Source organism: Perna viridis, chromosome 13, assembly GCF_037379345.1.
Source record: "Perna viridis isolate PV_CMFRI_1.1 ecotype Kerala chromosome 13, ASM3737934v1, whole genome shotgun sequence".
NCBI classification, from domain to species: Eukaryota; Metazoa; Mollusca; class Bivalvia; order Mytilida; family Mytilidae; genus Perna; species Perna viridis.
In genome coordinates this window covers 13,308,625-13,335,756 of record NC_142457.1, presented here as the reverse complement: position 1 = coordinate 13,335,756, position 27,132 = coordinate 13,308,625, and the positions used below count along the sequence as shown (strand labels likewise).

At 33.0% G+C, this 27,132-nt stretch overlaps 1 protein-coding gene and 1 long non-coding RNA gene across 7 annotated transcripts; one reads left to right on the top strand and one right to left on the bottom strand.

Annotated features, from left to right (window-relative positions):
• Positions 1–294: 294 nt before the first annotated feature.
• Positions 295–2,297, bottom strand: LOC148599652 (uncharacterized). The gene is made up of 3 exons (XR_015918217.1): positions 2,150–2,297; positions 1,271–1,345; positions 295–523 (listed from the first exon to the last, which is right to left on the bottom strand). It is a non-coding gene; the product is annotated as an uncharacterized LOC148599652 (long non-coding RNA).
• Positions 2,298–6,316: 4,019 nt separating this feature from the next.
• Positions 6,317–17,679, top strand: LOC148599651 (uncharacterized). Of its 6 annotated transcripts, none has more exons than XM_088557922.1 (3): positions 6,317–6,386; positions 9,184–9,982; positions 14,500–17,679. In XM_088557922.1, exons 2-3 carry the CDS (start codon positions 9,322–9,324, stop codon positions 16,026–16,028), a joined length of 2,190 nt encoding a protein of 729 aa, XP_088414048.1. In that variant the 5' UTR covers positions 6,317–6,386; positions 9,184–9,321; the 3' UTR covers positions 16,029–17,679. The 6 variants fall into 6 exon arrangements, with proteins under 6 accessions (XP_088414048.1, XP_088414042.1, XP_088414047.1 ...); XM_088557916.1 differs by having other exon boundaries at positions 6,357–6,425; XM_088557921.1 differs by having other exon boundaries at positions 6,361–6,483.
• The last annotated feature ends 9,453 nt before the right edge of the window (positions 17,680–27,132 follow it).

Genomic DNA, 27,132 nt, shown 5'->3' with positions numbered 1-27,132 from the left:
TTGTTTGCAAAAAAAACAAAAAAACAAAAAAACAAATCGCGACCGTCATATTATAACTGCTTTTGAATTTTTTAATCTTGCCTTCAGGAAATATTAGCGCATGTTCAAGTGATGCAACCCGGGATGATATTGTTTGTAAATATTTTATGTTCTCATGGTAAAGTCTTTGTCTCGGATAATGGCATGAGCATAATTTGTCTTGTTCTTATCCTGGTCGCTTCCTTTTGCTATCAATAGAAATACAGTGGAACAGATTTTTGTTCCATGAATTAGCATGCATAAACAAGAAAAACGCAGATAAAATAATGTTTTATTTCTAATGTCTGTCCAAACTTCTTACGCAGTTGATCGGGAACCTGTTGTATAGTTCTCCGGAAGAGATTGTGTCCTCCTACTGATTATCTTCCGACTCCAGTAAGTGCTTTTGGTGGAGCAAAACTCGAGCACCTACAACTACCATCAATACATTGTACATCCCCAATTACGCAATGCATAGAACTGCATCCAAATGGGTTTGAACAATCTGGAAAGTACAAAATAACATTTAAAGGCTAACTTATGTTATGTTCATGCTATGATGAAATATATGGAGGAATAAGGCCATTTGATGTTAATTTATTGGTTCTTGATGAAGTATTCTTCATGGAAATCGGTGGGAGAAGGAGACGTTACTTTTCACCGTTATATTAGGCTAAAAAAACAATCACGGTCATAAATATTGACGGTGTGTAATTAATACTATTTCATTGATATGGTGAAGACAAATGGGAAGTGAGACACCCGAAGACCCAGAGGAGGCCTGAGAACCAAGAAATTATTTTAGGCAGCTTAATGCTCATCATATGCAAGCATTTACTAGAACAAAAAAATGGAAAAGGTATGCAGACGGAACACTTTTATTGTTGAGTTATATTTGCTAGAATGTGAATAAGCATTTATTGTACCGTTTTTGGAAATCACGTTGTATGCACAACGTTTCCATATCCGTTTAAAACATATGAAATTCGAATTTTCCTCCGTACTTATTGGCATATAAAGTGGAAGAAACTGATTTTATAATTTGTTAAAAACAGCCATTTAACTATCGGAAAGAACTTCAATTGCAATATAGATACACCCAAATCAATGAATTGATTATTGAAAATGTCTATTAAATCACGTCAACTGTGAAGCGTCTGTTGCATGAAGTCACCATCAACTGATCATATACCGTTAATTCATTACCCTACATTATGAGTAATACTGTAATGTTTTTATTCAAATTTCTCACCACTTATTCCAAGTAGTGTCTCTTTACACAATCGATCAATGCAATCACGACGGGGTCGTCCTTCGGTCCAAGCAACTATAAATATAAATCAGCAAAAAAAAGCAACAGAAATGCCCACATTATTTAATTTTTAAAAAAAATTATAAATAGACTCTATAGACATTTTTGTGTTGAGCATTGGTGACAAATAGATCAACGAGGCATGGTTTCCGTAGAACAAAAGAATTTTCCTCGTGAAAGTGTACATTGAGCATGCGCGTCGGATATCCAACAGTTAAACGAAATGGTCAACAGGTGATTTGCAGTCATAGCTTCTAACATTTAAGAAGTAGCAATACCGAAGTAAGTACAGAGAATGGAAAGTCCTGCCAAGAAAGACAAAATGACTCAAAAGGACAAGGACACAAAGAAAAACTAATTTTATTGAAATAATTTTCAATGTGACCAGGACAATTTTCTCAACTTATAGAAACTGAATTTAGGGTATACTATACAAATATAAGAAAAACACTAAAGGGTGCCCCCTTTCTCACCCCAGAAACCATATGGTCAAAATATAAAAAACTGATTTATCAAACAGGAAGTTGAAATATGGTATTCCTTTATAAAGTTTCTGTCAAAATTATACGTTTCTGTGATAAGTATTTGCAGGAAAATTGTACCGCAAAAGAATGTGGGCGGACGAACGAGCAGACGATAGGGCAATAATATCACTTTATACCTCCCGCTTTCAAAGCGGGGTATGTATAGATAAATGTTGATGATGCACTTAAGTATTTTAAATTAATGTTGAATGAATAAATGGTAACATCTACATGTATATATACAATGACATTTACTTAATTATAATAACCATTTAATATATAAAAAGTTACTTACATGAAGCTGCGAATGCTATTAGGAAAACAAAAGTCACTTTCATATCTTGTTCAATGACTTCTCTGAAATCTTACGACCTGAAACACTTCAGACATTTATATATCGTAATAGTCAGAACCAAAGTCCGGTTTTCTCAGATATGATTATAATGTAAGATGATTTTTATTGCGTAATAATATCTTTAAATCTGCGTAAATGTCTGGCTATAGCATGCAGCAGTAACACAATTCTGTAAGCTGGGTTATTCGTGCTATTAAATAAACGGCCAAAAAAACTAAATATATCAAATGCAAACTGTTACGATTTACACCCGAAAATGTATTTATTATCGGATGCTTTGTATATTGCTGATAGTGGCATTATTTTTTGGTTATAATTTTATATAATTAAAACGCATTCAGTAATTTAAATTTATCGCTATTCTGTTTAAAACCCCTTTGATCTTGCCATACTATAATTTTCAATCTCACGCCAGTCGTATAGCTGCACAACATACGTGACGTCACGTAACACTCTGAGGAAAAATAGTTCCGAACGGAAACTTTGTAGCGCTTATAAAAGTTGCATATTTAGGTGAGGAAAACAGAAAATAAGATAAACTAATACGTTACTCATCAGCAAAACAGCGATAAACAGATTATTATCGGTCGTTATCTATAATAGTTTTCGCCCAATAAACTTTAAGTTGATTTCAATTATTTAAAATTGTTACTGTCGCGAGCAATATCTGGGACAGTGGACAGGGTAAATGGAAACAGTGAGAGAAAGGCGGGGAAGGGGGAGAAAGGAGATGAAGGCCCGGTGGAAGAAAAGTGAAATGAGACTAAAAGGTAAAGAAAAAATAAAAGTTAGCCAAAAATCAATTGTTTTATGAACTTATAGTTAATAAAAAATTTGAAAATAAACAATGGATTCCACCAAAGATGTGGAATGTTTGAAATCTCTCATGGTCTGTTTACAATCATACATGGTCAAATAATACTAAATTATTAATTTAAGGGAAATGGAAAGAAAACTATTCATAGGAAAATGTAATGTAATTGCTACTAAATAGTAGCCTGTAGTAGTCTGACTTTGCAAATTGCTAGAAAATAAATATTTTGACCTTGGCTTGAAAATAATTATTTCGATCTTGGCAAGGAAATTAAAAATAAATATTCTGACCAATGCAAAACCTTTTTAAAAACTTTGGGTCGCTACGCTCGCCATACTTTCATAAATTAGAAAAATATACACGTTTGAATACTCCACAAAGTTTTATACAACACCCTTATAGTCTCCAGTGGCAATGTTAAATACATGTACATAAATGACTTGCTGGGGTAATGTGTAATTGAATATTGCGATTGTAGATTTTATTCATATACATAGATATGCGAATCTGTCCCCTAAGAAGTCCCTCGTAACATTTCCTTCATAGATTTTATAAACATAAGGAAATACGTGTACAAGATAGAGGTGTCGCAGTGTAATTCACCCCACAAACTAATCTAGAAAAATATGGCCACTGCTATAAGAAAATGAGCTGTCCAACTTTTAATATTTTATTAAATTCTGAAAAACAATAATCATCAATTGTAACTAAATACAATTCATTAATAACACATAGATCTAAGTAGAAAATACTATATTTTCTCCAGGAACAAAACCTGAAATCTATGCTCAAAATATTCGATTCAAAAGTATAAATATACTTTACTAAACTTTCTATTATAAAATGTAAAATCTTTATCTAACTTTACTTCGTGTGAAATTATCCGTAAATTTATCTAAAATGTTACTGATAAAACTTTACTCGAATTACTATAAAATATCATGAATTAGAATAATAATTTCTACATAGCTAGTAATTTATCTTTAACTGAGAATAAATAAATGCTTTTGAAAATACTTTAACGATACCTGCAAAGTAGCGGCATTAACAAAACTACATATTTGTGATACTGAATCTGGACTAAACATAATTTAGTAGTAATATTTCTTTAAATAGTACATATACTAGTGCAAGCATGCAGTGCACGTGATAATGCAACAAGTTAAACGCGCGAAGCGTAAACGTACTAAATAACTGTCATATGTAGTATAGTATAGTCCGTTCCGTATATCTGTCCATGAATGAAAAGGTCTCCAGTACGATAGTCTTGTCCAGATATATATGATTTACGACCATGAATGATTATATGAACAATATGCATGAATGAAATGGTTAAACAAACTCTGTGAACATGACTCCACAAACCAGATACATACAACACATAAAATAACTATATAGACCAAATACCCGGTGACAAAAGTACAGTGCAGTACCTCATAATTGCATCCTGAGAAAAAAAAACAATTTAGAATGAAGAGGGTGGTCATTTTAAAGCCGGAGAAAGTAGTAATTGACCTTAAGTTATTTTTTTCCGGATGTGTTTTTTACGGGGCGCCGAATGGGGATTTTTTGTACACGATATTGAATTCCGTCATGACAAAATCATTTTTGTCGTACAAAATTATGTTATACAGGCTTGTTTTATGATCACTTCAATTTTGTGAGACAAAATTCAATTTTGTGCCGCTACGGTCAATTTTGTTGCACAAAATAGACTTTTGTCTCACAAAATTGAATTTTGTGACATAAAAGTCAATTTTGTATGCAAAGTAGTTTACAGAATCCTTTGGATATGCAAATAAATTCTCTATCTCTCATTACGATTTTTGTAAGACGGCCTCTCATTGGGTGTAGTAGCCGCGGGTCTCGCAGGTTTCCGATATGGGTGATGAGCTATTCTGCAAAAAGTAAGTAATACCTAATAAAGTATTACTTTTTGCAGAATAGCGCATCAACCATATGATATTCCCTTGCTCGAAGTAATCGGAAACCAGCGTCTGCGAGACTAGTGGTTACTATATCCAATGAGAAACCTTACAAAATCGTGATGAGAGAATTTATTTGCATATCCAAATGATTCTGTAAACTAATTTGCATACAAAATTGACTTTTGTGACACAAAATTGAATTTTGTGTTAAATTGCACGCAAAAGGGATTTTGTTATGACAGAATTCAATTTTGTAAACACAAAGTTGAATTTTGTGACAACATTTAATTTTGTCATAATATTTCTGTTTCTTTTATCCAAATTAGTTCACGGAATGCAAATTAAACTAAATCCATACAAAATTGACTTATATTCAAATTATTGACAATATTCTAATCAGGTAACAAAAGTAAAGTTTGTGATACAAAAATGAATTTTGTCATGACAAAAGTACAATTTTCATCAAACTGAGGTTTTGATTTTTCTTAATTTTTTCATGTTAAAATAGTTACAAATGGTGGAAGTCAAGAGGAAGGGCAAGAGAAAGAAAGGATGGTAAAAAAGAGAAACAATACCCTATGTTCACCCATCATATATAAGAATATAAGTCACACGGATCATAGCTTTAGGAACAAGCATTAAACTTAAGACATCACTATTTCTTATGTTTTTTATATGCGTTTAACTGAAAATGCTCCTGGGTTTGACCTTTACTTTGACTTCCGAGTAATGTGGTTCTATCAGTTTTACTTTGCAGCCGGACGAACAGACAGACGAATAGGCGGACAGTATGATCAATACATTCCGCTTTGTGGTTTGTATAATAGCTAGCCGAAAGGGAAGGTTTCAATGAAAACAATTGCAAATTTAAAAAAAAAACTTTTATTAATCTAAATTCATTTGAAATTTTGAAGCTTTATAATGTAAAGATTTAAGACATTAGGAAAATGAAAAAATAATTACAACAACGGATTGTCTTTCAAATAAATGTATTAACTTATTTGCAGCTCTACCACTTTAAATTACCACCCACCCCCCTTCCCCAACCCCCGGCTTCAGATAATTTCAAATAGCATAAAATAAAACGTCGTTTTAAATAACGGGATTAAAAACAGTGAATATACGACATCTTTGTCGCAACAAAATATTCAATGATTTTCAACTGTGAATCTACCATAACAATCTATTGTCATGTCATAAAGTAATTGCCCTCTGTTAAAGATAATGTCCATAATCAGACGAGTGAAATTTTGTACATTTTAACCAAGCGTGTGTAACCGCTCATTTTACTCTACATACATCCCCGTTTTACGTACATGCTATATCACATAACCTTCGTCGGAGGTGATCCGATATGTGGAGGAAAATAACTTGTTTACCTAAACAAAAAAATAATAGTAATAATAAAACAGTGTCGGATTACTAAAGATTACGGGTTTGTTGAAAAGACGCTTGCCTACTTCCATTGTTTATGGTAAAATCGATGTAGTTCATACAAGAAATAGGTTCACATGTACACGTTGGTCACATTTGTACGAATAGTTGGTTTTAATTCAATGAATTAAGTGCAGATTCATAGGTAGTTTAAGAAAAATAGATTTATTTTATGATTCAAGATGGCGGCCGATGTAAACATGGTACTCTGACTGCCATCTTGATGCATTTGTGTACATTTGTTTAATTTAGAATGTAAAGTTGCATTTATTGTTTGATTTTTGAAACAAATTTAAAAAAATCTTTTGCGAGAATGCAATTTCTTGCAAAATTGAACAACAGAAAGCATTTGGAATCAGTTTTTATTAGATATTACATATAATTGTACTGGAATGAATTTCTACTGCTGTAACATCTATAAAGGCAGAACATCAGCATCCTTTTATATATAAATGGATGTCTCTGTCAGGAGTGAGGTATACAGTAAGTAAGTGATATTGCTTGAACTCTTAGCTTGTGTTATACATGTAGGACGCCAGGTATGTGAGGACAGGACCCTGTATGGCACCCACATAACCTCCCCCCCCCCACATTATCATATTTTTTTTTTAAATTACTATTCATGTTTATTTGTATCATATATGTACCAACATATCTTAATGTTGTCGCTTATATGTGGTTTTCTATCAATGTCCAGTTCGACTGTAAGAGCGCATACATGATGTAAATAATAAATAGTGATTTTTTTATAAATATGGTTGTATGATAATGAGAGGGGGCAGGTTATGGGGGTGCCATACAGGGTCCTGTCCTCGCGTACCTGTATTATAGGATGGGTGTCTTCCGTTTGCATTGATCCTCTGTAGTAGTGTAACAACAAAGTCAAATATTGTTTGCAAGTAGCTTCATCCCTCAATGCATGTTATTGCATTTTATTTGATTGTGTCTTTTCTGATCATCAGGACATTCATTTATTTCTAGGAGGTATAGTCAGGTAACTTTTTATAAAGTATGCCCACACCTGTTAACCTTTGGAACAGTTTATGTTGGAGATTCTCCCCAGTTGTCACTATCTTGTGTGGAAGATTTTTACTTAAGGCAAAAAAAATTATAATAATAATTGTTTTGTTTTGTGCTGCCAAGAAGAAAAAAATAGGTAGGTAGGGAATTTATTTTATTTTATCAAAAACATTTTACATTTAGTAAATGGGGAAACAATCTAGATTTTAACATTAGCTTTACAATTTTTAGGGTAGTCACAAAAAAAAATATATTTATATAGGGTAAGTAGGGTAGCAGGAAACCAACTCTTTCACTGTACCTGTGTATAGGTTTTGGGGCCTGTTGCAGCCTGTCCTGTGGTGTAAGAGTTTCCTTGTTGTTCATTGACGACGCATTGATGGCCTTGAGATGACCTTTTCATACCAGGTTCTTTCTCATTATATATTTCATTTTTTTGGCCTAGAAGAAAATTTTTTGGAATGTGACCACTTGGTCCGTTATGAGAATGTCCGATTTTATACAATTTTTAACAATTTTGCTTAAGAATTATGTAATTAGAGTATACATTTTCTGTGAAGTTTAATATTGAGATTGTACTTTTTGCATTTTATTTTGTCTATGATGCATTCATGGCTTGTTCAAAATACCCAAGTGACTGTTACATCCTAAGATTCCCATTTCATCACTAAACTAACAGCGGAGTTACATGTATTTACGAATATGTTTCAGACACTATTTATAAAATTTATTAAGATCACAATTTTATTATTGAATTCCTAAAACAAGTTCCAGAAAATTTTATTTATGGGAAAAGTAGTTTGGACCATGGGCCGAGTGGTCACAATATGATATTTGTGGGTGCCAAATGTCTGGTATTCTAAAAATTTAATTATTTAGTAAACTTCACCAAAAACGTTCCACAAATCATACATTTCTATTTTGGAGATTCTTAATTATTCATTGATTTCATGGGAGGGATAAAGCCTGAACAGTTAACTTATCCAGATTCAAAATCTGTTGTAGATTCAGATCTGAATTTTTTTAACTTAACATTTTTTCTAAGAAATTCATCTAAAAATTAAAATCTTTATTTCCTACCTGATAGATTCATACATGTATGAGAAAAATTATTGCAGTCTATGTGAATTAACTCTAAAGACTGTTTTTTTCTAGCAGAAAATATTTCGGTACAGAAATTGTGACTATTGCAGCTGAATGTCCAGACTTGTTGTTTCCATAGTTTATAGTAGATGAACTTCCAAAAAGGGTATATAGACCAGTAAAAATAAAAGTTTCATTGAAACCATGATTTAATGTCCAATATTATGAATATTGAATGTTTTGAATATATACATGTTAGGGTGCAACTATTATTTCTTACAACATACATGGTACTGTAACAAACTACATGAACATTTTAAATGACCATGGGGTCCTTATGTGTGAAATAGTTCCAGCCACCAAGAAAACCATAACAGGGATTTTCAGTCGTGTTGTTTTCTAACTTTTTTTAATAAAACAAATCTGATGCACCACTTATTTGAATCTATGGTTGTAAATTGTAGTAAATATTGCTCTTTTAAAGTTAAGATTTTGGTGAAACCCCCCCCCCTGCCACAAATAGTGACACTTTAGCAGGTACAAATGTATGTTACTCTGGTTAGCAATTAAAGGCTGTAAGGGAGATAACTATACCTACCTTAATATTTAACAACAGTGCAGTACCTTGTACAATTATACCTCTGATTGTTTTATGGTTCCATAGTTTCTAATTAACACTTGCCTTCTGCTTTCAGAAAGTTGTGTTAAACAGTTCACAGGTTGCACAATTTCCTAGATTTCGTGCACATGCAAGTGTTGAGTGAATCTACCGATACATATGGTGTAACTGTGGTTACCTGCAGACCGACTTACGTTTTAGTCATTTATCAGCCATGGAGGAGGACAATTACAGTGTTGACCCCTCTGACCAAAATTCAGGTGACAATTTCTCAACAAAGTTTATCAAAATTGAATCTTTGGATGATAATCTAGAGTTTGAAAACTTTCAAGTTCAACAGAACAACACTCTCCTGAAAGATGAGACAAATGAGTTAGATCAAAATGATTCTATGATGTACTTACAGAATGCTAATGATGCTCAACAACTTATGATTGAGCAAAGTGAAAGTGAATCTTCTTCAGAAGACGACAATGAGTCAATGGACTTCCTAAAATCTGAAATTAAAAAAGCTGTTCTCAAAATTAGGACACCTCAAGAGTGTAAAGTTTGTGGCAAAATCTGCAAATCACCATGGAAACACATGACTCACATGCAAACACATGATCCTGAGCAGTTGTACACATGCCCAGATTGTGGGCTTCGTTACCATGATAGAACAGTAATGAAAAAGCATTTTGGTCATCACATGGCATCTTTAGTTAAGTCTTTAAAACTTTTCAAATGTACTGTATGCGAGGCAACATTTTATTCTGCTGCAAAATTGAGAACTCATTTGAATATTCATCAAGGAATACGCCCTTACACATGTGGATTGTGTGACATGACTTTTACTTACAGTGGTGGTCTCAGGGACCATCTCAAAATACACACAGGTATGAAATTTATAATGCAGAAGAGTAGAAGTAGAGAAATCCTGAATAGAATGAAGAAAAGATACTCCTTATTCAGAGTCAATGACCAAAAAAAGGAAACAAAACAATATGAATAACACAAATTAACTAAAAGAAAACACAAAAAGCAAGGAATAAATGAGCAACCTGGATTCCATTAACAAGTATGGATCTGGTAGAGTTAGCGTCGTCTGCTTTTTTGTGCAATTGTTTGTGGTGTACATGTGCTTCTTCATTAGGTTCTGTCAAACTACGAATTTCAAATTTGAAAGGAAATTTAAAACTTCTAGGCTGTACCGAAATTCCATAATATCTAAATTCACTTCCTAACTTAAAAAATGATATCCACAAATAAAAGTATAGTACTGTATAAAATATTAAGGAGCAGCAAATTAGTTATAGGGCAGTCATTGCTTGGGTAAGTTTTGAAAACAAAACAAAAAGACACATGTAGGGTCAAACTCGTGGGGAACTAAGGGGCAAGCAGTTGATTACATAACAGGTTCAAAAGATGAATACAAAACAAAACAACAGGGCTGTCATTTGTATATAAAAAAATGCAGTAATTGGCAAATTCATAAAGAAAATAACCTCCTATGCACAAGATCGGTAACATTTGTATTTCTTTTAACCTTGTATCTTTTATTGAATGATTGGGTAAAACATTACATTTCTTTATTTTATCAAGATATTTCAATTTGAATACCCCAGCATAAACTTGAGACAAATTTGTCCACACTGAATACTTTGCAAATGTGCAAGATATATTTAAGGAATGTCTGTTATATTTTTTCGGTATGTGCAGAAGTAAAATCAATCACATGGTGCTCACTAAATAACTTATATAGAAGGATTTTTTCACGTGTGCACCATTGACATTGAGGTTGTTTCAATATAAATAGTCACAGACATGTACAAAACTTGGTTTATGAGGTAATTGACATTTTTTTTTTTATTAAATCAGAAAGTGTGTTCCTTCTGAAATTAAATTATTTATGGGTGTATGACTTTCCTTTAGTAATTAGTATACCATAATCATTTAAGAAATATTGACCTCAGAATTACATTCCTATCTTAAGTGCTATTCCCTGTATCAGGCAGTAGATTAACCATGGTGGGGGAAAAACACAAGTCTTTCCATGAAATCTTATTTAAAATGTTATCTAAAATGCAGAAATGGCATTCATTATTTTCAAGTGTCAGTAATTTCAGGTATTAATTGTATAAAATGCATTACAATTTCAACTTCAAAGGGTGACAACTCATTCTACCCCATTATTCTATTGTAACTTTAGGTCTCAGTGTTGTAGTCTTTGTCCCATAGAAAGGAATTTCAATCTAACTTTTGACCATGTTTTTCCAGTAAGGAAATGACAAAAAAAAAGTTTTAGGTTCATTTAAAGAAAAAAGGCACAAACTTTGGTACACCGGGATAGGTTGAACTGAAAATAAACTTTTTCTACTTTCATTTTTATTTTGAACTGATAAAGTAAACCCCTTTTCTGATGCATTATTTTTTGTGAAAATATTGGTTTTCCTCAAAAACAAGTTTTTTGTGTCATAGCTTGATAGTCATTTGCCAAGAAACCAAAACTGGAAAGGCAAAAAGAAAGCGCACTATATTTTTTAGCCTCCATGTTTTGATGCACACCAACTCAGCAATATGTAATACAAGACTGATATCTTTAACTCAGTTTTCTGCATCCTCTGACATTTCAATGATGAACAAACTGTCAATTAGTTTTCAATAAACCATAAACTATTTGCCCATATTTTCAAATTTGTGTGTTTTTTTCTGAGCATGAGTTTTTTTTCAACTTTGCTTGATTCTTACAGATCACAGCACTTAATACTACATTTATAACAAATAACAACAAAAACAGTGAAGTTTTGAATAGAAAGACTTTTTTTAGCTTTTTGGCCACTGATTTAGAAATATTTGGGGTTATTTAAATTTTGAGCCATTTAAATTTGTTTACTGGAAAACTTTCACCAGCCTAATATTGAAGGTGATTTAAGGCAATTGATATCACCCATAATACAAAATCTTCCATCGAAAAACTTCATGAATAGTTATATATATTTAAGTAAATTAAATGGAAAAGGTTGATACTTGAAACAGGAAAATGTTTAAATTAATTGAGGCCAAAAGAAATAATAATCTTGATTTCTACTACTACCTAGGAAAAAATAACCGGTAAGTAGGAACATGTTTTTTTTTTATTTTTCAAAAAATATTTTACATTGAGTTAATGGGGAAACATTCTAGATATTAACAGTGCTTGAGCCAAATTACCATAAAATGTTAAGAGTAGGCACAAAAAAACTAGGGTAGATAGGATGGCTGGAAACCAACATATTATTTTTTTTTTGGCCTGACCTTAATCATGCAGGTATGTTCACCAGGTAAATAGTCAGCTTCTCTTCTACTATATGGCTTGGGGATTTAATTATTGGGGTTATTATCTAGTCTTGATGACATATAATGATAGTGAAATTTTTCAATAAAAAGTGATTTAGCCAAATGCATTTGTCATGTTTGTGGTCTGCTGAGGTTAATTGATGCACTTTAGTTAATGCCACGCCAAATTGATTTTTCATTCTTTGAACTATGCAATTCAATGCAGTTTCTGACATAATAGGAATATTTTTTTCCTTCCTATGGACAAATACTCTTAAATTAACTCTTTATCTATGTGGTACATTTACTTGTAATTCCAATTTCTGAATATTGTCAACTTCTCTTTACTGATGGACTTTTGAGAAGTAATTTCCAGAGTATATTAATTAAAAAGTAAGAATACTTACATGTATTATTTTCTAATCTTAACTTTAAAAAAATATGTCATTAAAGAACCCTTGATTTTTGTCCAATGAAATAATTTTGTGTGGCCTAAATCCAATTTAAAAAAAAAAACTGTCTAAAATCCTAATGTAAGTAGTATTGATGGAGTTATTTAATCACATAGCATACAAATACATTTTAATTAACTTGCACTCCAGATAAGAATCATGCAAATTATGTAATATGTGATACACCTAAAAAAAGGCTACACATTTTTATTTTTGTTACTAAGTTGCTTTATAGGTCTATATGATGAAATATGTAATTATTCATTCCAATCTGTCTGCGCTTAGAAGATAATCCAGATTGAAAATCCAACAGTTTCTATTGTATTTTATTTTCATTTACCTCCTTTAATTTTAAATTCTACAGTACATTCTAGTTCTATCTGCTAAGAACAAGGGTTATATTCAAAGCCACTTGTTAATTTCTGTTTACTCTGAACATTTTAAGCAAAATATAAAAAATAATGACATGTAGGTTTTCCAACCATAAATCACATATTGCATGATTCTTAGCTAGAGTGCTACTTAAGTACAAGTTGTTGTAAGAATCAGGCAGTAGGTAAAACATGGTCAGAAAAAACCTGTCTCTTTGACTGTGTGATTTCACTGTATATATATAATCTACATGTATATTCTGTATGTACTTGTAGCATCAGAACTATGGTACATTAAGTTGCCTATAAATGGGTTATAGTCTCAATGAAATGTACTACAATGATTCAGAGGAAATAACTGTTGTATTGTGAAATTTTTTAGACAAAAATCTAATGAAAAATTTGTAATTTCTTCAGACAGGAAGGGACAACATGGTGGCCAGTATTACATGTACATGTAGTACTGCACGACAGGGAAATATTATGACCATAAATACATGTATACTCATTACATGTACATGTAGTACAGCACTACAGGGAAATATTATAAATACATGTATACCATCATTTGTGGGTTTTTGTTTTTCAGTTTTTCCAATGCAGTCGGTATTGTTCACTTTGACATCATGTGACATTTTCGATGCTTAACTATGGCAACCTAACTGATGTAGCTTACAATCTCGCATTTCATTGGACAACTGTGGTAGCAACCGTGAAATTTTAGGCTCCATTGGGGGCATTGGTGTCTGGAATATTTTTTATCACTTCCAATTATATATTGAATAATCTTTTACACATTATATAATTGAAAATAGTTAACTTGTTGAACCAATAAAGTAATTGAAAAACGAATCATAGTACCGACAGTGATCACACAGTTTACCAAATAAAATCATAATTAGTTTTGGTATTAACAAAGGGAGAATTTGCATCAGCTATCTTTTTTAAAGATAGTACTGGTTTTTTAATCTTGCCTAATTCTTTCTATAACTTGTACTAAAATTAAGAGTCTTGCCATAAATACTATTGAAAGTCCCTTCAGATACATTTTATCCATGGAAACTTAAAAAAATTTCAATAAAAGCTTGATTTTCAGGCTAGTTTAAGATTCATCATTGGTATATTATTGTGGTTTGTAATTTCTGTAGTCTGTCTGTAAACACCAAAATAAATTTCGTAAAGAGCTCCTTAGATTTTAAATATAGAAATTTTTAAGGTACATTAACATTTTTCAAATGTATTCACAAATGCAGTGATCATGTATGTATTTTTCAGGAGAAAAACCCCATTCATGTGACATATGTGGGAAATCCTTCCAAGTTGCATCAAAACTGAAAAACCATATGAGAACTCATACTGGGGAACGTCCTTTTACATGCCAAGTTTGTGGGAAAGGTTTTGCAGAGAGTGGCAAACTCAAACGTCACATGAGGACACATACAGGAGAACAACCTTATTCATGTTCCATCTGTGGGAAAAATTTCAACGTTAGCAGTAACCTTAAAAAGCACATGTCAATACACAATGGTGAAAAGTCATATGTATGTCCAATATGTAATCGTGGATTTACGCAGAATGCTAACCTAAAGTCACACTTGAGAATCCATACAGGTGAGAAGGATCCATACAAGTGTGAAAAATGTGGTATACGGTTTGAAAGAATTGTACAAGTCAAGTCACATGCATGCTTAGGTAAAATGAACAAGACTGTGGCAGAAAATTTTGCAGTCCAATTTACAGATGGTAAAAATGATGCTACCTTGACTTTACAGTCTGAGGAGCTTGGACTGAGTATGGACAAAGAGGAAATAGATGAAAATTCTGAATCTTTAGCTGCAGCTGCTGAAAGTGAGATGGAAAACATTATGAAAGGGAAGACATTAATTTCTAACAGTGGTAGCAGTGGAAATGCCAGTGACTTGAATACTGTAACTACTGGTGTAGTTGAATCCAGCAAGTTTGAAAGTGAAAACAGGACTGGCAATATCAACGACTTAGGAAAGGGCTCTACCATAAAAGTAAATATTTTAGGAAAGAGTGGGAAAATTGACAATCTAAAATCACTCACCAACTTGCTCAGGAACAATTCAGCTTATCAGCCTCTGGCAGTGTTTGAAGAATTTCCATGTGACCAATGTGACAAGGTATTTCTGTCACTTAGAAAAAAGAAAGAACATGAAAAAAAACACACGGATCAAAAACCTTTCGCTTGTTTGGATTGTGGAAAAACATTTGCCCGAGGGCATAGCTTAGAGGAGCATATGAGAAAACACAACAATGATCTACCGTTTTCTTGCAAAGTTTGTGGTAAATGTTTCACGTATGAAACTACACTTAAGGATCATATGAATAACCACCAAGACAGGAAGCCATTTCAGTGTGATATTTGTGGTCGCTATTTCAGTCAGAAAGGTAATATGAAAAGTCATAAAAGAATTCATACTGGAGATCAATTTCCATACAGTTGTAATGTATGCTCAGAAAAGTTTATAAGACTTAAGGATCTGAATAGTCATTCTTGTCAAGAGGAGCAAAATCTGAAAAACTTAACATCTAAAACAAAACTGGGAAGACCAAAGAAGGATACAAAAAGAAAACTCAGTGAGGAAGAAGTTGTAATGAAAATAGGTTCAAGAAGGCGGAGACAAAATGCAGACTTACATTGGAATGACAATAGTAAAGATGAAGGGGCATTACCAGTCAGTCTGTCTACCAGTAACAACAAAACTTTGGATATTCCAGAGAACAACAAAACTATTAATGGCCTAAATAATGACCTGTCTATTGAGGAAAATTCCATGTAGTCTGTCAAACGTCCGGTTGGTGTTGGTGAGGAACCTGAAGGTCTGGTACATGCCAGTATTTTGGAAGATCAGAAGGTTTTTTCTGTATCAATTAAGACTGAAGTACTGTCTGATGGTGAATAGATTTCATTATCTTGTAACTTTACAGAGTGGCAGACCTAAGGGGGGATGGGTGTTAAGATTTGGATCATAGCTTTTATTGGAATTATTTTTAACAGCTTATGCTTTTTTTGTTGATAAAAATTTATCAGTATTAGCTGGGAACCCCCTTTTCATCTCTGGGTCTGCACTACTTAATCCCTGTTCTGCATAAGTCAGAGATAAAATTATGTCTTTATTTGTTCCTTCCATGCACCACACTTTCAGTATTCAGAAGATATTTTTAGAATATAATTATTGTGTATAAAAACTCCAGAGGTATGCCATATTATCAGTTTTAAAATTTTTAATGCATCGAATCGGGGTGTCAGATTAAGTTTCTCTAGCTTTCAGAGTTGTGGTAAAGCAGGTCGAGACAACCTCTTCATTTATTTTGATATTTTGTAAAAATGATATTTCCACTTCTTTAAATTTACAAAATCATTTATTTTGATATTTTATACTATTTAAGTATACAGCCCAAAAACAAAGTCTTCAGGTTAATCAACTCCTTTAGACAAATATGGGCTCAATTTCACCACAAATTATCGCAGACTACAGACAAACCTGTGTATGAGAATCTGGCAGATTGTGATACACGTCGAATTTTTGCATAACTGGACATGTATTTTACAGTCTTTAGAGCCATGCGTTATTTAAAACTTCAGACTTAAAATGTCCAATTAAAATCTGTAGTATTTACGTAGAAAGTTTTAATAAATAGCCCATTTAAAGTATGAAAATCATAAAGAATGACCAGTTCTCAAAATTTTAATCCCTATCACTAATTGTGTTCCTGAAATGCATTCAGGATATCTATAAAACTTGCATGACAGTGCTAAATGTGGTTTCAATGTATGGAAACTTTGACTTATTTTGTAGGAAGAATAAGCTTGATTGAAAGAGTAATCAAAGGAACCAAGATTCTAGCAGAAATCAAAAGAATGTAATCCCAGGACAAAGACCAGACATGGAAAACAGACAAACACAACAAAGAACATAAAATAACTAAAATAATACATACAAGGTAACAAAAGTAAATGAGCAACTCGGACTACATTAAAAACTGGGAGAAAATGCAAAAAAAAAATTAATTCATGTCAAATGTCAACCAATTTTCAGATGATCAAATCAGGAATCTAGAATACATGTATGTCATATTGTGTACAGGAACTATTTTTTATGTACATTAAATGAATTTCAATATTAAAAAAAATATTGTAAAATTTGTGTAATGTTTTATTGTTACTCAGTGTTCTGCCTGATCTTTGTAGTGATCTGTACTTTTGAAACCAAAAAGGAATCTTGTATCTGCTCAGGAAGCTAATTCTATTTTGTTGTCTACTTATCCAAATTGCATATTGAAATGAGGTAGCCTAGAACAGTTCACAATGGAGAATTATCATGATTTTAATTATTTATTACATGAAAATTGAATATCTTGATCACATGGTATATTTATTTTTGTGACATGTTTATGTTGTTCAGTTTCAATAAACATATTCTTTAAGCATTTCAGAATTTTTTTTAAATTAAAAAATGAACGTATTGCATTCTCAAGTTCTTTATAAGTCTCATTTTAAATACATTTACTCCTGATTAAAAAGTATGGGATTTGACATTGAATATCAATGATTTTAAGTCTAGATTTAATTAATTGTCCTAGCAATGGAGGAATTTAGTTTTCCTATCTACAGAATTTCCTGAGAACGTAGTAATATAATTCATGTGAGACATTTTATTCTCCAGATGGTCAAATGGGAGGATTACCTGTGTCGCCAACGTTTAGTAGTCACTCTTGCTCCACCCGTCTATCATGCTTAAGGGTACCTACTTTGTGTAATCTGTAACTCAGAAAGTATGGAACCAATATTATTCAAACTTTGCACTGTTTCAATGTACATTTTGAAGATGTGCACTTCCTACTCTGGAGAAATTTGATCTTTTTTCTACATTTTTAGTATGTTGAACTTACCAAATTTTTCAGCAGTGTATATGCCACTTGCACATTAGTACATTTATTATTCACACTGTTTTATAGGAGTGCAAAAATAGTAGCCATTTATAGTGGTAAGGTGCTGTTGGCGTCCTTGTCATCAGACAAACCTGTCCATAGGTTTCGTTCTATATCTTTTAAATATTAGTTAGCGAATCTTAATAAAATTTTCCAAACCACAAAAAAAATTGCTATTGATTTTTGGGGTTATGGCCCAACAGTTTTGGAATTTGGGGCAAAAAAGCAAGCATTTCATGAAAGTAACTATACAGCTTGGGTATTCACTTCATGGGTCTCTAAGATATTGTATCACATGTTGTTAAATCACATAATGAAAGCTGGAGATGATTTTGTGAGGTATGACTTTAACCCCTTAGGGAATCGGGACAATAAATAAGGAGGTTCTAAGGATCTGTCAGGGGAAATTTGTATCATATGCTTCCATAAAACAAAAGTAAGGTTTTGTTGAGTTTTTGAGTTACATAATTACCCCTTGTTGTTCAGGAAAAGGGACCAGAAGTAAATAATTTTATAAATAAGTATACAAAAATACATATGTATAGATCACTATGATATTGTATCTCACGGTACTGTGGTAAGGTGGTATTTTTGGTATGTATGTATATTTATATGTTTACTTGTGCATTTGCATTGTGTTAATTATATTATATTTCAGTACAGATTATATTTGTATTGTAGTGTCCTATTCAAGGTCTATTTGTACTGGGAGTAGATTCAGGTACTTCAGGTACTTCAGGTTTTTCAGGTTTGGTCAGGTGTTTTAGGTATTGAATTTTACTGGTTTGGCTTCAGATTTAAATTATTCAGCGGGAATCTTGTCAGAGGGAATTCAATAGTCGAGCTGATCAGATGTGCTAATGTTACAGGGAGAAATGTAGAATTTTGCATACTCATTCAACATTTATTCCTAGGTATGACTGTTTGATACCTGTTTATTCCAGACGTACAAAAAGCCTTTGTACAAACTTACAAGGGTGTTTTTTTTTCTTTCCTGTATGTCCGAAGTTGACGGAAAGAGCTTGAACCAATAAATGTAGTTATTGATTTTTTTAGTTTGGCCTAGTGCCCCAGTCTTACTACAGTACCATCTACGAAATATAACGTTAGGCTAGGAATGATAATTGGAGTTGTTATCATATCTATGAAAGAATTCGGGACCAAAGACAAATATTCTTCTCGTCTCGATTTCACAAAAACTCGTAAGTAATGACGTCATAAACTAAAATAGCATTGTGATGTCATGATTTCACACTTACGACTTTTTGTGAAACCGACGCCAGTTTTTCTGGGCAATAACTATAATATAAGTGAATGGAGCGCTTTAGTACCACAAATTCCATATCACCAAATGAAGTCACAACACCGTAATCTACTTTTATTTAATAACACAAATAATCTACACACAAAGACTCTTAAAATAAATGGCCAATCTAAATTCTAAAACCAGGTGCACTAGATGGGTAAGCATCCACAATGTTTTTTCAAAACTAAGCAAACAAAAATATATATACAGTCCTCCAAAAGTTACATGTAAGCTCTTTTCTGAACAAAATCAGTAAGTAAATCAATGATGTTTTGAACCGAAAACTCTCACAAATCTTGTTTACACTAGTGGCCTACTTCCTTTATACTGAATATTACATGTTAAAACCTGTATCACGCGCTGTATCAACAGAAACTCCATCATCCCAAGGGGCACCGGTCCGTGGGGTGATATAGGTCGAGGGTTGATACAGAATGTGATACAGATTTTAACATGTCATTTCAATATCATATATTTTAACCGTACTTCAAGTATGGTCTGTGAAGGGTTGCGATATATAGGGTATGTGATATAGGTCTAGGGGTGAGATAGGGTATGCGATATAGGTCTAGGGGTGGGAGAGGTTATGCGATATAGGTCTAGGGGTGTGACATGTGGTTATGCGATATAGATCTAGGGGTGTGATATAAGGTATGCGATATAGGTTTAGGGGTGGGATAGGTTATGCGATATAGGTCTAGGGGTGTGATATAATGTATGCAATATACGTCTAGGGATGTGACATGTGGTGTGCGATATAGATCTAGGGGTATGATATAGGTCTAAGGGTGTGATATAGGTCTAGGGGTGAGATAAAGGGTATGCGATATATATCTAGGGTGATGTAGGATATGCGATATATATCTAGGGGTGATATAGGATATGCGATATAGGTCTAGGGGTGTGATGTATGGTAGACGATATAGGTCTAGGGGTGGATGTATGGTAGACGATATAGGTCTAGGGGTGTGATGTATGGTCGACGATATAGGTCTAGGGGTGTGATGTATGGTAGACGATATGGGGTTTAAACAAAGACTGATAATACACATACAAAAAGTTATATTTTAATCTAAATATATGAAACAAGGTGATAGGACATGCCTCTGGAAAAGATACCATTTTCAGCTTGAATAGGTGGGGAAAACGAATACTTATATGACAAGTCAATAAAGTTTATATTACTTACTAAATGGAAAGTTAAAAATGTTCTTGTTCCAACATCTGTTGTAATTATTTTCGTATTTGTAAAACAAATACACGAAGAATATTGTTGTCAAATGTTCTAGTGTATCACAATCAATGGAACACTCCTTGCATATTCAGGATTAGGTCTATTTTTTTTCTAACAAAATATATGAAAAGGTCTGCATTTTTTTAAAAAGCAAAATATATGAATATGGTTACAGTATCCTAGCGGTATCATTATCAATGAAGTATTGAGGTTTTTGGTCACTATTGCATTTTTACGGTGGGCGTTGGATCGAACCGATTTGAAACTGGGATGGCTGGTTGCTCTTTTTGACTATGTTGATTTTTTTTTCTTTAAGAGAGGACCATACTGAAAAGGCATAAGTATTTTGAAAGAATAAATCATGTACTTTTTTTCTTGTCGAAATAAGTGTGGTTTCTTATAATAACGACATATGCATATCGCCGTCCTTTTTTCAATTAAAAAAAGGAATTAATAGAAGCATAGAGAGTAAACCAAAAGATATCTTAATGATGTAATACAATTAAAATTTACAAAGAAATCTATAAAGCTTTTCCGGAATCTACATAGAATGACAACCTGCGCTTCAGCCTCATTTAGGGAATTTTTCAAGATATAACAATATACATTGGAATAGTGGTGTTTGTATACTAGACGTTATTTTAGCGTTGCTGGTATATGATTTATATAATTTAAAAGCTACTGAGAACCTTACATTTTTCACCCCTGTGGGGTTGTCTCTTTAACATATTCAAATTATCCATTCTCGTTATAGTGGAATGCTTTTTGGACACAGGCACTTGTTTCTACCAATGGCTGTTTAGTATCAAGTACATCTATGAGTATAGAGAAATTGGTAATTGATAGAACGAGTGCCCGTGTTCGTGGTAAAAATTTGAACCGTTTAGAAACGAAGCAGAAAAAGGAGCCACAAACAGGCGTTTACCTGAAATCTGAACAATAACTTAATTGTGAGTAAGTAAATCTAATAATTTCAGATTTTGAATTGTACTACATGGTGCCATACCACACAAGGAGTCTAGGATTAATATGGGTTTTGTGTCTTAAGCCAATTAAGAATTAGGGGCCAGAAACAAACATTTTTCCAAATTTCTGGACATACACGCTCGGTAAAGGGGAATATATCTCTTTGAAATTGTACCACAAAGTAACATAGCCCAAAATAAAGGCTGGGATTGGTTTTGGATGTTGCGACTGTAACCATTAAAGAACCATTCTTATCCTGTATCAAAGAAAAATAAAAGAAACCAAGATTAGCGCGGAAATCAAAAGAATATATTTCAAAGATAAAGACAAGCCATGGAAATAGACAAACACAACAAAGAGCATTACTTAACCAAAAATAGCACGTGCAAAAACAAAAGTATGAGTAACCCGGACTCAAAAGTCTAATCGCAATCAAATTTTAAAGCTTTTAAATAATGTTTCCATACTCAGGGTTCGACATCTGCGGTTGTATCAAGCTGTGCCCTGTAAAGTATTTTATTCGTGCTCGGTATTACGAAAAATGAGCAAAAGTCTCAACGTCTTATGCAAAGTTAAAAATACTTCTTTAACATAACGGAAAAAGCAATCACCACAACGTTTAAAAAAGAAATTAATTTCAAATCCCTTAAAGCAATCTCCGAAACAGAGATTGGTAGCTCCTTCCGTGTTTGTTTGACGTAGGAGATACAAGGACCTCTGTCTCGGAGATTGCCCTTAAAGATGCTTTTCTTGTATCTGCATAATGCCGTAAGTAGAACTAACAAATGAATGTTCAACGTTTACAAATAAGTATACCTGCAGTCCTCCCATTTAAGATTAAACCACAAAAACCTAGTTTGGTGAAATGTTGTTTTTCCGGCACGCCATACTGCATCTGAATATTTTCAAAAACTCCGATTTAAACTTTTCATCGAACACGCCATAGAGCAACGGGTTCACGACACTATTAACGATGTGGAACCGATTTAGGAAAATCAAAAGTTGCAACAAATTACCATGAAATTTCATCCAGAAATCCTCATAAATGGTCTCTAATAGTAGCAAAATTGCACGAGGTGTATACGTCACGAAAAATACAATTGTTATTGAGATAAATAACACTGTGTAACGATTTTGCCTGAAAAATAGACGGGTTGTTGAAGGTTTCTCGGGTTCAGTTTTCGATGACGTCATAATCATTCGCGGGTTGACTGATTGCCTCAAGCTGCCAGTAAAGACAATGTTGGATGTCCTCCTTTCGATATCTACGTTTGTAACTTTATCTATTGTTTCATCTTTTATTTCAAGTTCCACATTATTTGTCTGACCTATTACTTGAGTGTGATATTGTTTTACTGGCCCCAATCTGGACCCAGAAGGTGCATTGTTTGAAACACAGTCAACTTTTCCGATCATCTCAGAGGAACTTGCGCCAATACCCGAATCGTCCTGCTCTTTTACACAACCAATATTTTGTATAAAAGATGTCCGAGTCTTCTTCTTTCCGTTTTGTTCTTCTATCTGATATGCAGTCCTTTGCTCCGTAAATCCTATATCCGTTTGAGCTACAGAAACCTCTGCTAGACTTTTATTTCTTTTGCTCTTTAACCTCATACGATCGTATAGGGTTAAATTAACTTTGAAGTAAAAATATGATATACAAAACAAAATAAGAGGCAAGCTCAACATTTCGATGACAGTGTAGGCAACTGCAAAATTGTGGTTTGGCCCATTTTTGAAATTCTCACCTACTCTGTCACAGTGAATATTTGTCGCATTACCATGACCATATTTTGAAATTCCTGCCATTACTAAAATAGGGGAATCAATGATAAAAGCCATTATGTAGAAGGAAATCACAATCCTTACCTCTCGTCCAGTAAAGAATGATCTGGCCAACGGTCGACATATTTTCATATATCTTTGCCCAGCTATCATGGCAAGAATAGATACAGCAACAAAAGAACTCCAAGTAATGGTATACCATGAAATTTTGCAGAGTGGAACGTTCTTATAGGATCCAGGTAAAAGTAAAGCATATATGGCAAACAGCGAACACAGAAACGCTGAAATCATGTCTGCTATAGCCAGACACGGAATATAGATGCGATTGTCAAGAGTTCTCTTCATTCTTATTCTGTAGATGTAAAAAACCAACGCATTTCCGCCACATCCTACAATCAAGTATAAACTGAGAATTATGACATTCACTAATGATTCGGTCGCCATTACCAGTAGCCAGCTTCAAATATACGAGTCTTTTTCCCCGTTTAGTAAAAAAATCTCATTTAATTCAATTTCGTAAGTTCTGGTATTGTGATGAGTCCATACAAGATTGATCTGTAGTTCAAAGACGTAGAAGCTATCAATCGTTTTATCTAGTACTGTACATGAGCATGAAGGATGTCACTTTCTGCTATGAACAAAATATCTTTTAGAAAACTTTTAAAACAAACTCTTTTCATTGATACCCTATACATTAATATTTACATTGTATTTATTTATTAAAAATGACAGAACGGGCTAATAAAATCTGGTTTTTATATCAAATTAAAAAATGAAAGCTACTATTCTAACAATTTGACTTGAAATCAATATTAAGGAAATTGAAAGATTAATGAACATCCGGAAGTAATTGAAGGAAAATCTCCGTCATTAGACTAATTTTTCAGGGGCGTAGCTAGGCCCGTTTCAGTTGTACGGAAAATTACGGCGTGGGGTCTTGTGGTGGGGGGGGGGGGGGTCGCTCAAGGCCCCCCCAGTGAGTCCGGCAAGGCAAAGCCCTGAGAGAAACTCCTGAATTTTAACGATTTTGGAGCCAGTTTTTCAGAGCCTATACTACGTTCATGGTATGCATATGTGATGAATAACCTTTATTTCATCTTTAAAATGTGTGTTTTTATTTTTGTTACTTTTTCCGAAAGTTCGCAACTGCGTATTTGCGTATAGGCAGCTACGCCCCTGTCCTGTGTAGCTCCTTGGTCTATTTTTGATTTACAGGAGATACAAGGACGTCTGTTTCGGGGATTGCCATTGGCTGGTCTATTTCTGTAGAAGTTGAGGATTTATTAGTATTTTGAATGCTATAGCGAATTCATACTGCTCTTATTAGCAATTGGCAAATCTCCTATACATACATGTTCAAACATTTTTACACAATGTAAATTCAAAATACTAATAAAAAGAGGATTGTCCATAAGTGTGCATTGTGTGTATATGTGTATGCGTGTGTGTGTGAAAATCGTATGTGGGATCATAGATTTGGAAAAAAAATGCATGATATGAAAGACTAGAAAACAAATTTCACATGAAACTTATTTCACATATACTATTTATATACTTTTTACTACAGAACATCATACAACTTTGCGTTAAATTATTCAGTAGCACTCAAGCTGTGAATCATGCAAAATGCGATTCGTGTGTGAAAAGCCTACACGTTTTTATTTTTGATATTTTAATTTGTTTTAATTGCCAAAGTAAACAGAAATCAACATTTGGTTTTTCATATAACCGTTGTTCTTAGGAGAATAATATATAGGGAAAAATATATAGAATGCACTATAGATTTCAAAATTAAGGGAGGTAACTCTGAAAATGACACTCAAATACAATAGAATTTATTGGATTTTCGGTGTTGATTATCCTCTATGAGCTGGCAGATTTGAATGAATAATTACAAATCTCATAATATAGACTCTTAAAACAACTTCATTACAAAAATAAAAATATGTAGCCTTTTTGGGGGTGTAACACATTTTCCAGATTGTGCATGATTCTTGCCAAGACAGCTATTTAACAACCAGAGAGTAAAATCAGCCATACATATCCTCTGAATCAAAGTTATAATATGTAATTGATGTTAAACTTTTTACTGAAGATAAGGACTGATGTGTAACATATCCTAATTGGAAATTTGTTTACTTCAATCGTCATTTGTTTGTTATAAATATTGACAACGCATAATTCATTAGTTATTCTGTTTCAACTCCCACTTCAGAATTTTAATAAAATAGCATGATTAAATTCTCGTGTTTAGATGCGTCTTAGATTTTATTTACACGCACAGTGTTATCAATATTTGCTATGGAACATAATTTAGAGTGATTTTTTTCTCGTAATAAATATGAACTACATGTATACCACTTAAGTAATCGTTTAAGATTCAACATACATACATATGAACGATAAAAAATAATAAAAATGATGAAAATAAAATTCAAAAGGCTTGAAATTAAATATTATCAAACATCCCGTTTCAATTTGATAGATGATTTAATATTATAGTGAAGCTTATCAAGCATAAGCTCCACTATGATTCGTATCTGTTAAGTGAAATAGCGTTTTCCCAAGAAATTCAAACGTTTGTTCATGCAGCTGTTCCTGCAAGGGAGAGGACGCTTACTACATCAATAGTAACAACACACGTTGTGACGTCGGTTAGTTATGATGAATACTAATTTAAGCGAAAAGCAGTCAGATTTACAAGTCGTGACATGATTTAGTAAACCGTATGAAGAAAAAAAAGTGAAAAGTAGCCATCTTTATAAGGTAAAAAGAACTAAATATAAATAAAATACGAATAAAACATAAAACGAACGTAAATTTTCTTCGTTTTATCGCGTTTCATTTATATCTTGTTTTTCAGTTCCTTTTTACCTGTTAAATGAGACATTTATTATAAACATGGTGCATCGTCTCTCATTTAGCTTAGATTTCGTGTGCTTATCATGTACTTCATTTATTTTCTGTCTTTCATCTTTACGCCACCGTATGATTATTTTCCATAAAGTATTAATATCATATACATCATACCCATCATGACGCATCACCGACTTCTTGTATTGACGTATGCTTATCACTTACTAACATTGCACGCTTTTGCGCGAAATGAATTATGCGCACCCAGGCATAGCTCGACTGGGCATTCTATATTTCATTATCTGCCAGATAGCCTAGCTTAGCTGACTATAATGCCGAAGCAATATATCTGAAGGTATAGTGAATTTGCATTTTTTTGTAAAGTTTACTGAAAGTTTCATTTATAATTTAGCTTTTTGTTTAGGATTAGTTAATCATTTTATTTTGCGATATTATATATATAGATATATATATATATATAAATTGCAAAAGTGCTTAGCAAGTTTGTCAGCCGTAGTGTTGTTTTATTGTGTTTTCGGGTCGTGTATAATTGAGTAATTGAATGTTTTCCGAAAGATGAATAAATATGTACAGTTTGTTAATAAATATATTTACACTTTATAAAGATTTTGGCTCTTAATGGTTGTTGAAACTTGTCCTGGTAATGGAGATATACGCCCTGCGATATTTATGTTACTTTGATATGTGGTTACCTTGTTTTCTTTTCTCCTTTCGTTTCTGATTTGATTTTACCAAAAATAAATCTCAGCTGGCATCATGAAGTTTAGCTACACCCCCTGTTGAC

Bases quoted from the DNA above. Each gene is read 5' to 3' on its own strand.
- LOC148599651 (XM_088557922.1), top strand. From the start codon at position 9,322: ATGGAGGAGGACAATTACAGTGTTGACCCCTCTGACCAAAATTCAGGT. The intron at 9,983-14,499 runs GTATGAAATTTA...TGTATTTTTCAG, and splicing joins CCATCTCAAAATACACACAG to GAGAAAAACCCCATTCATGT.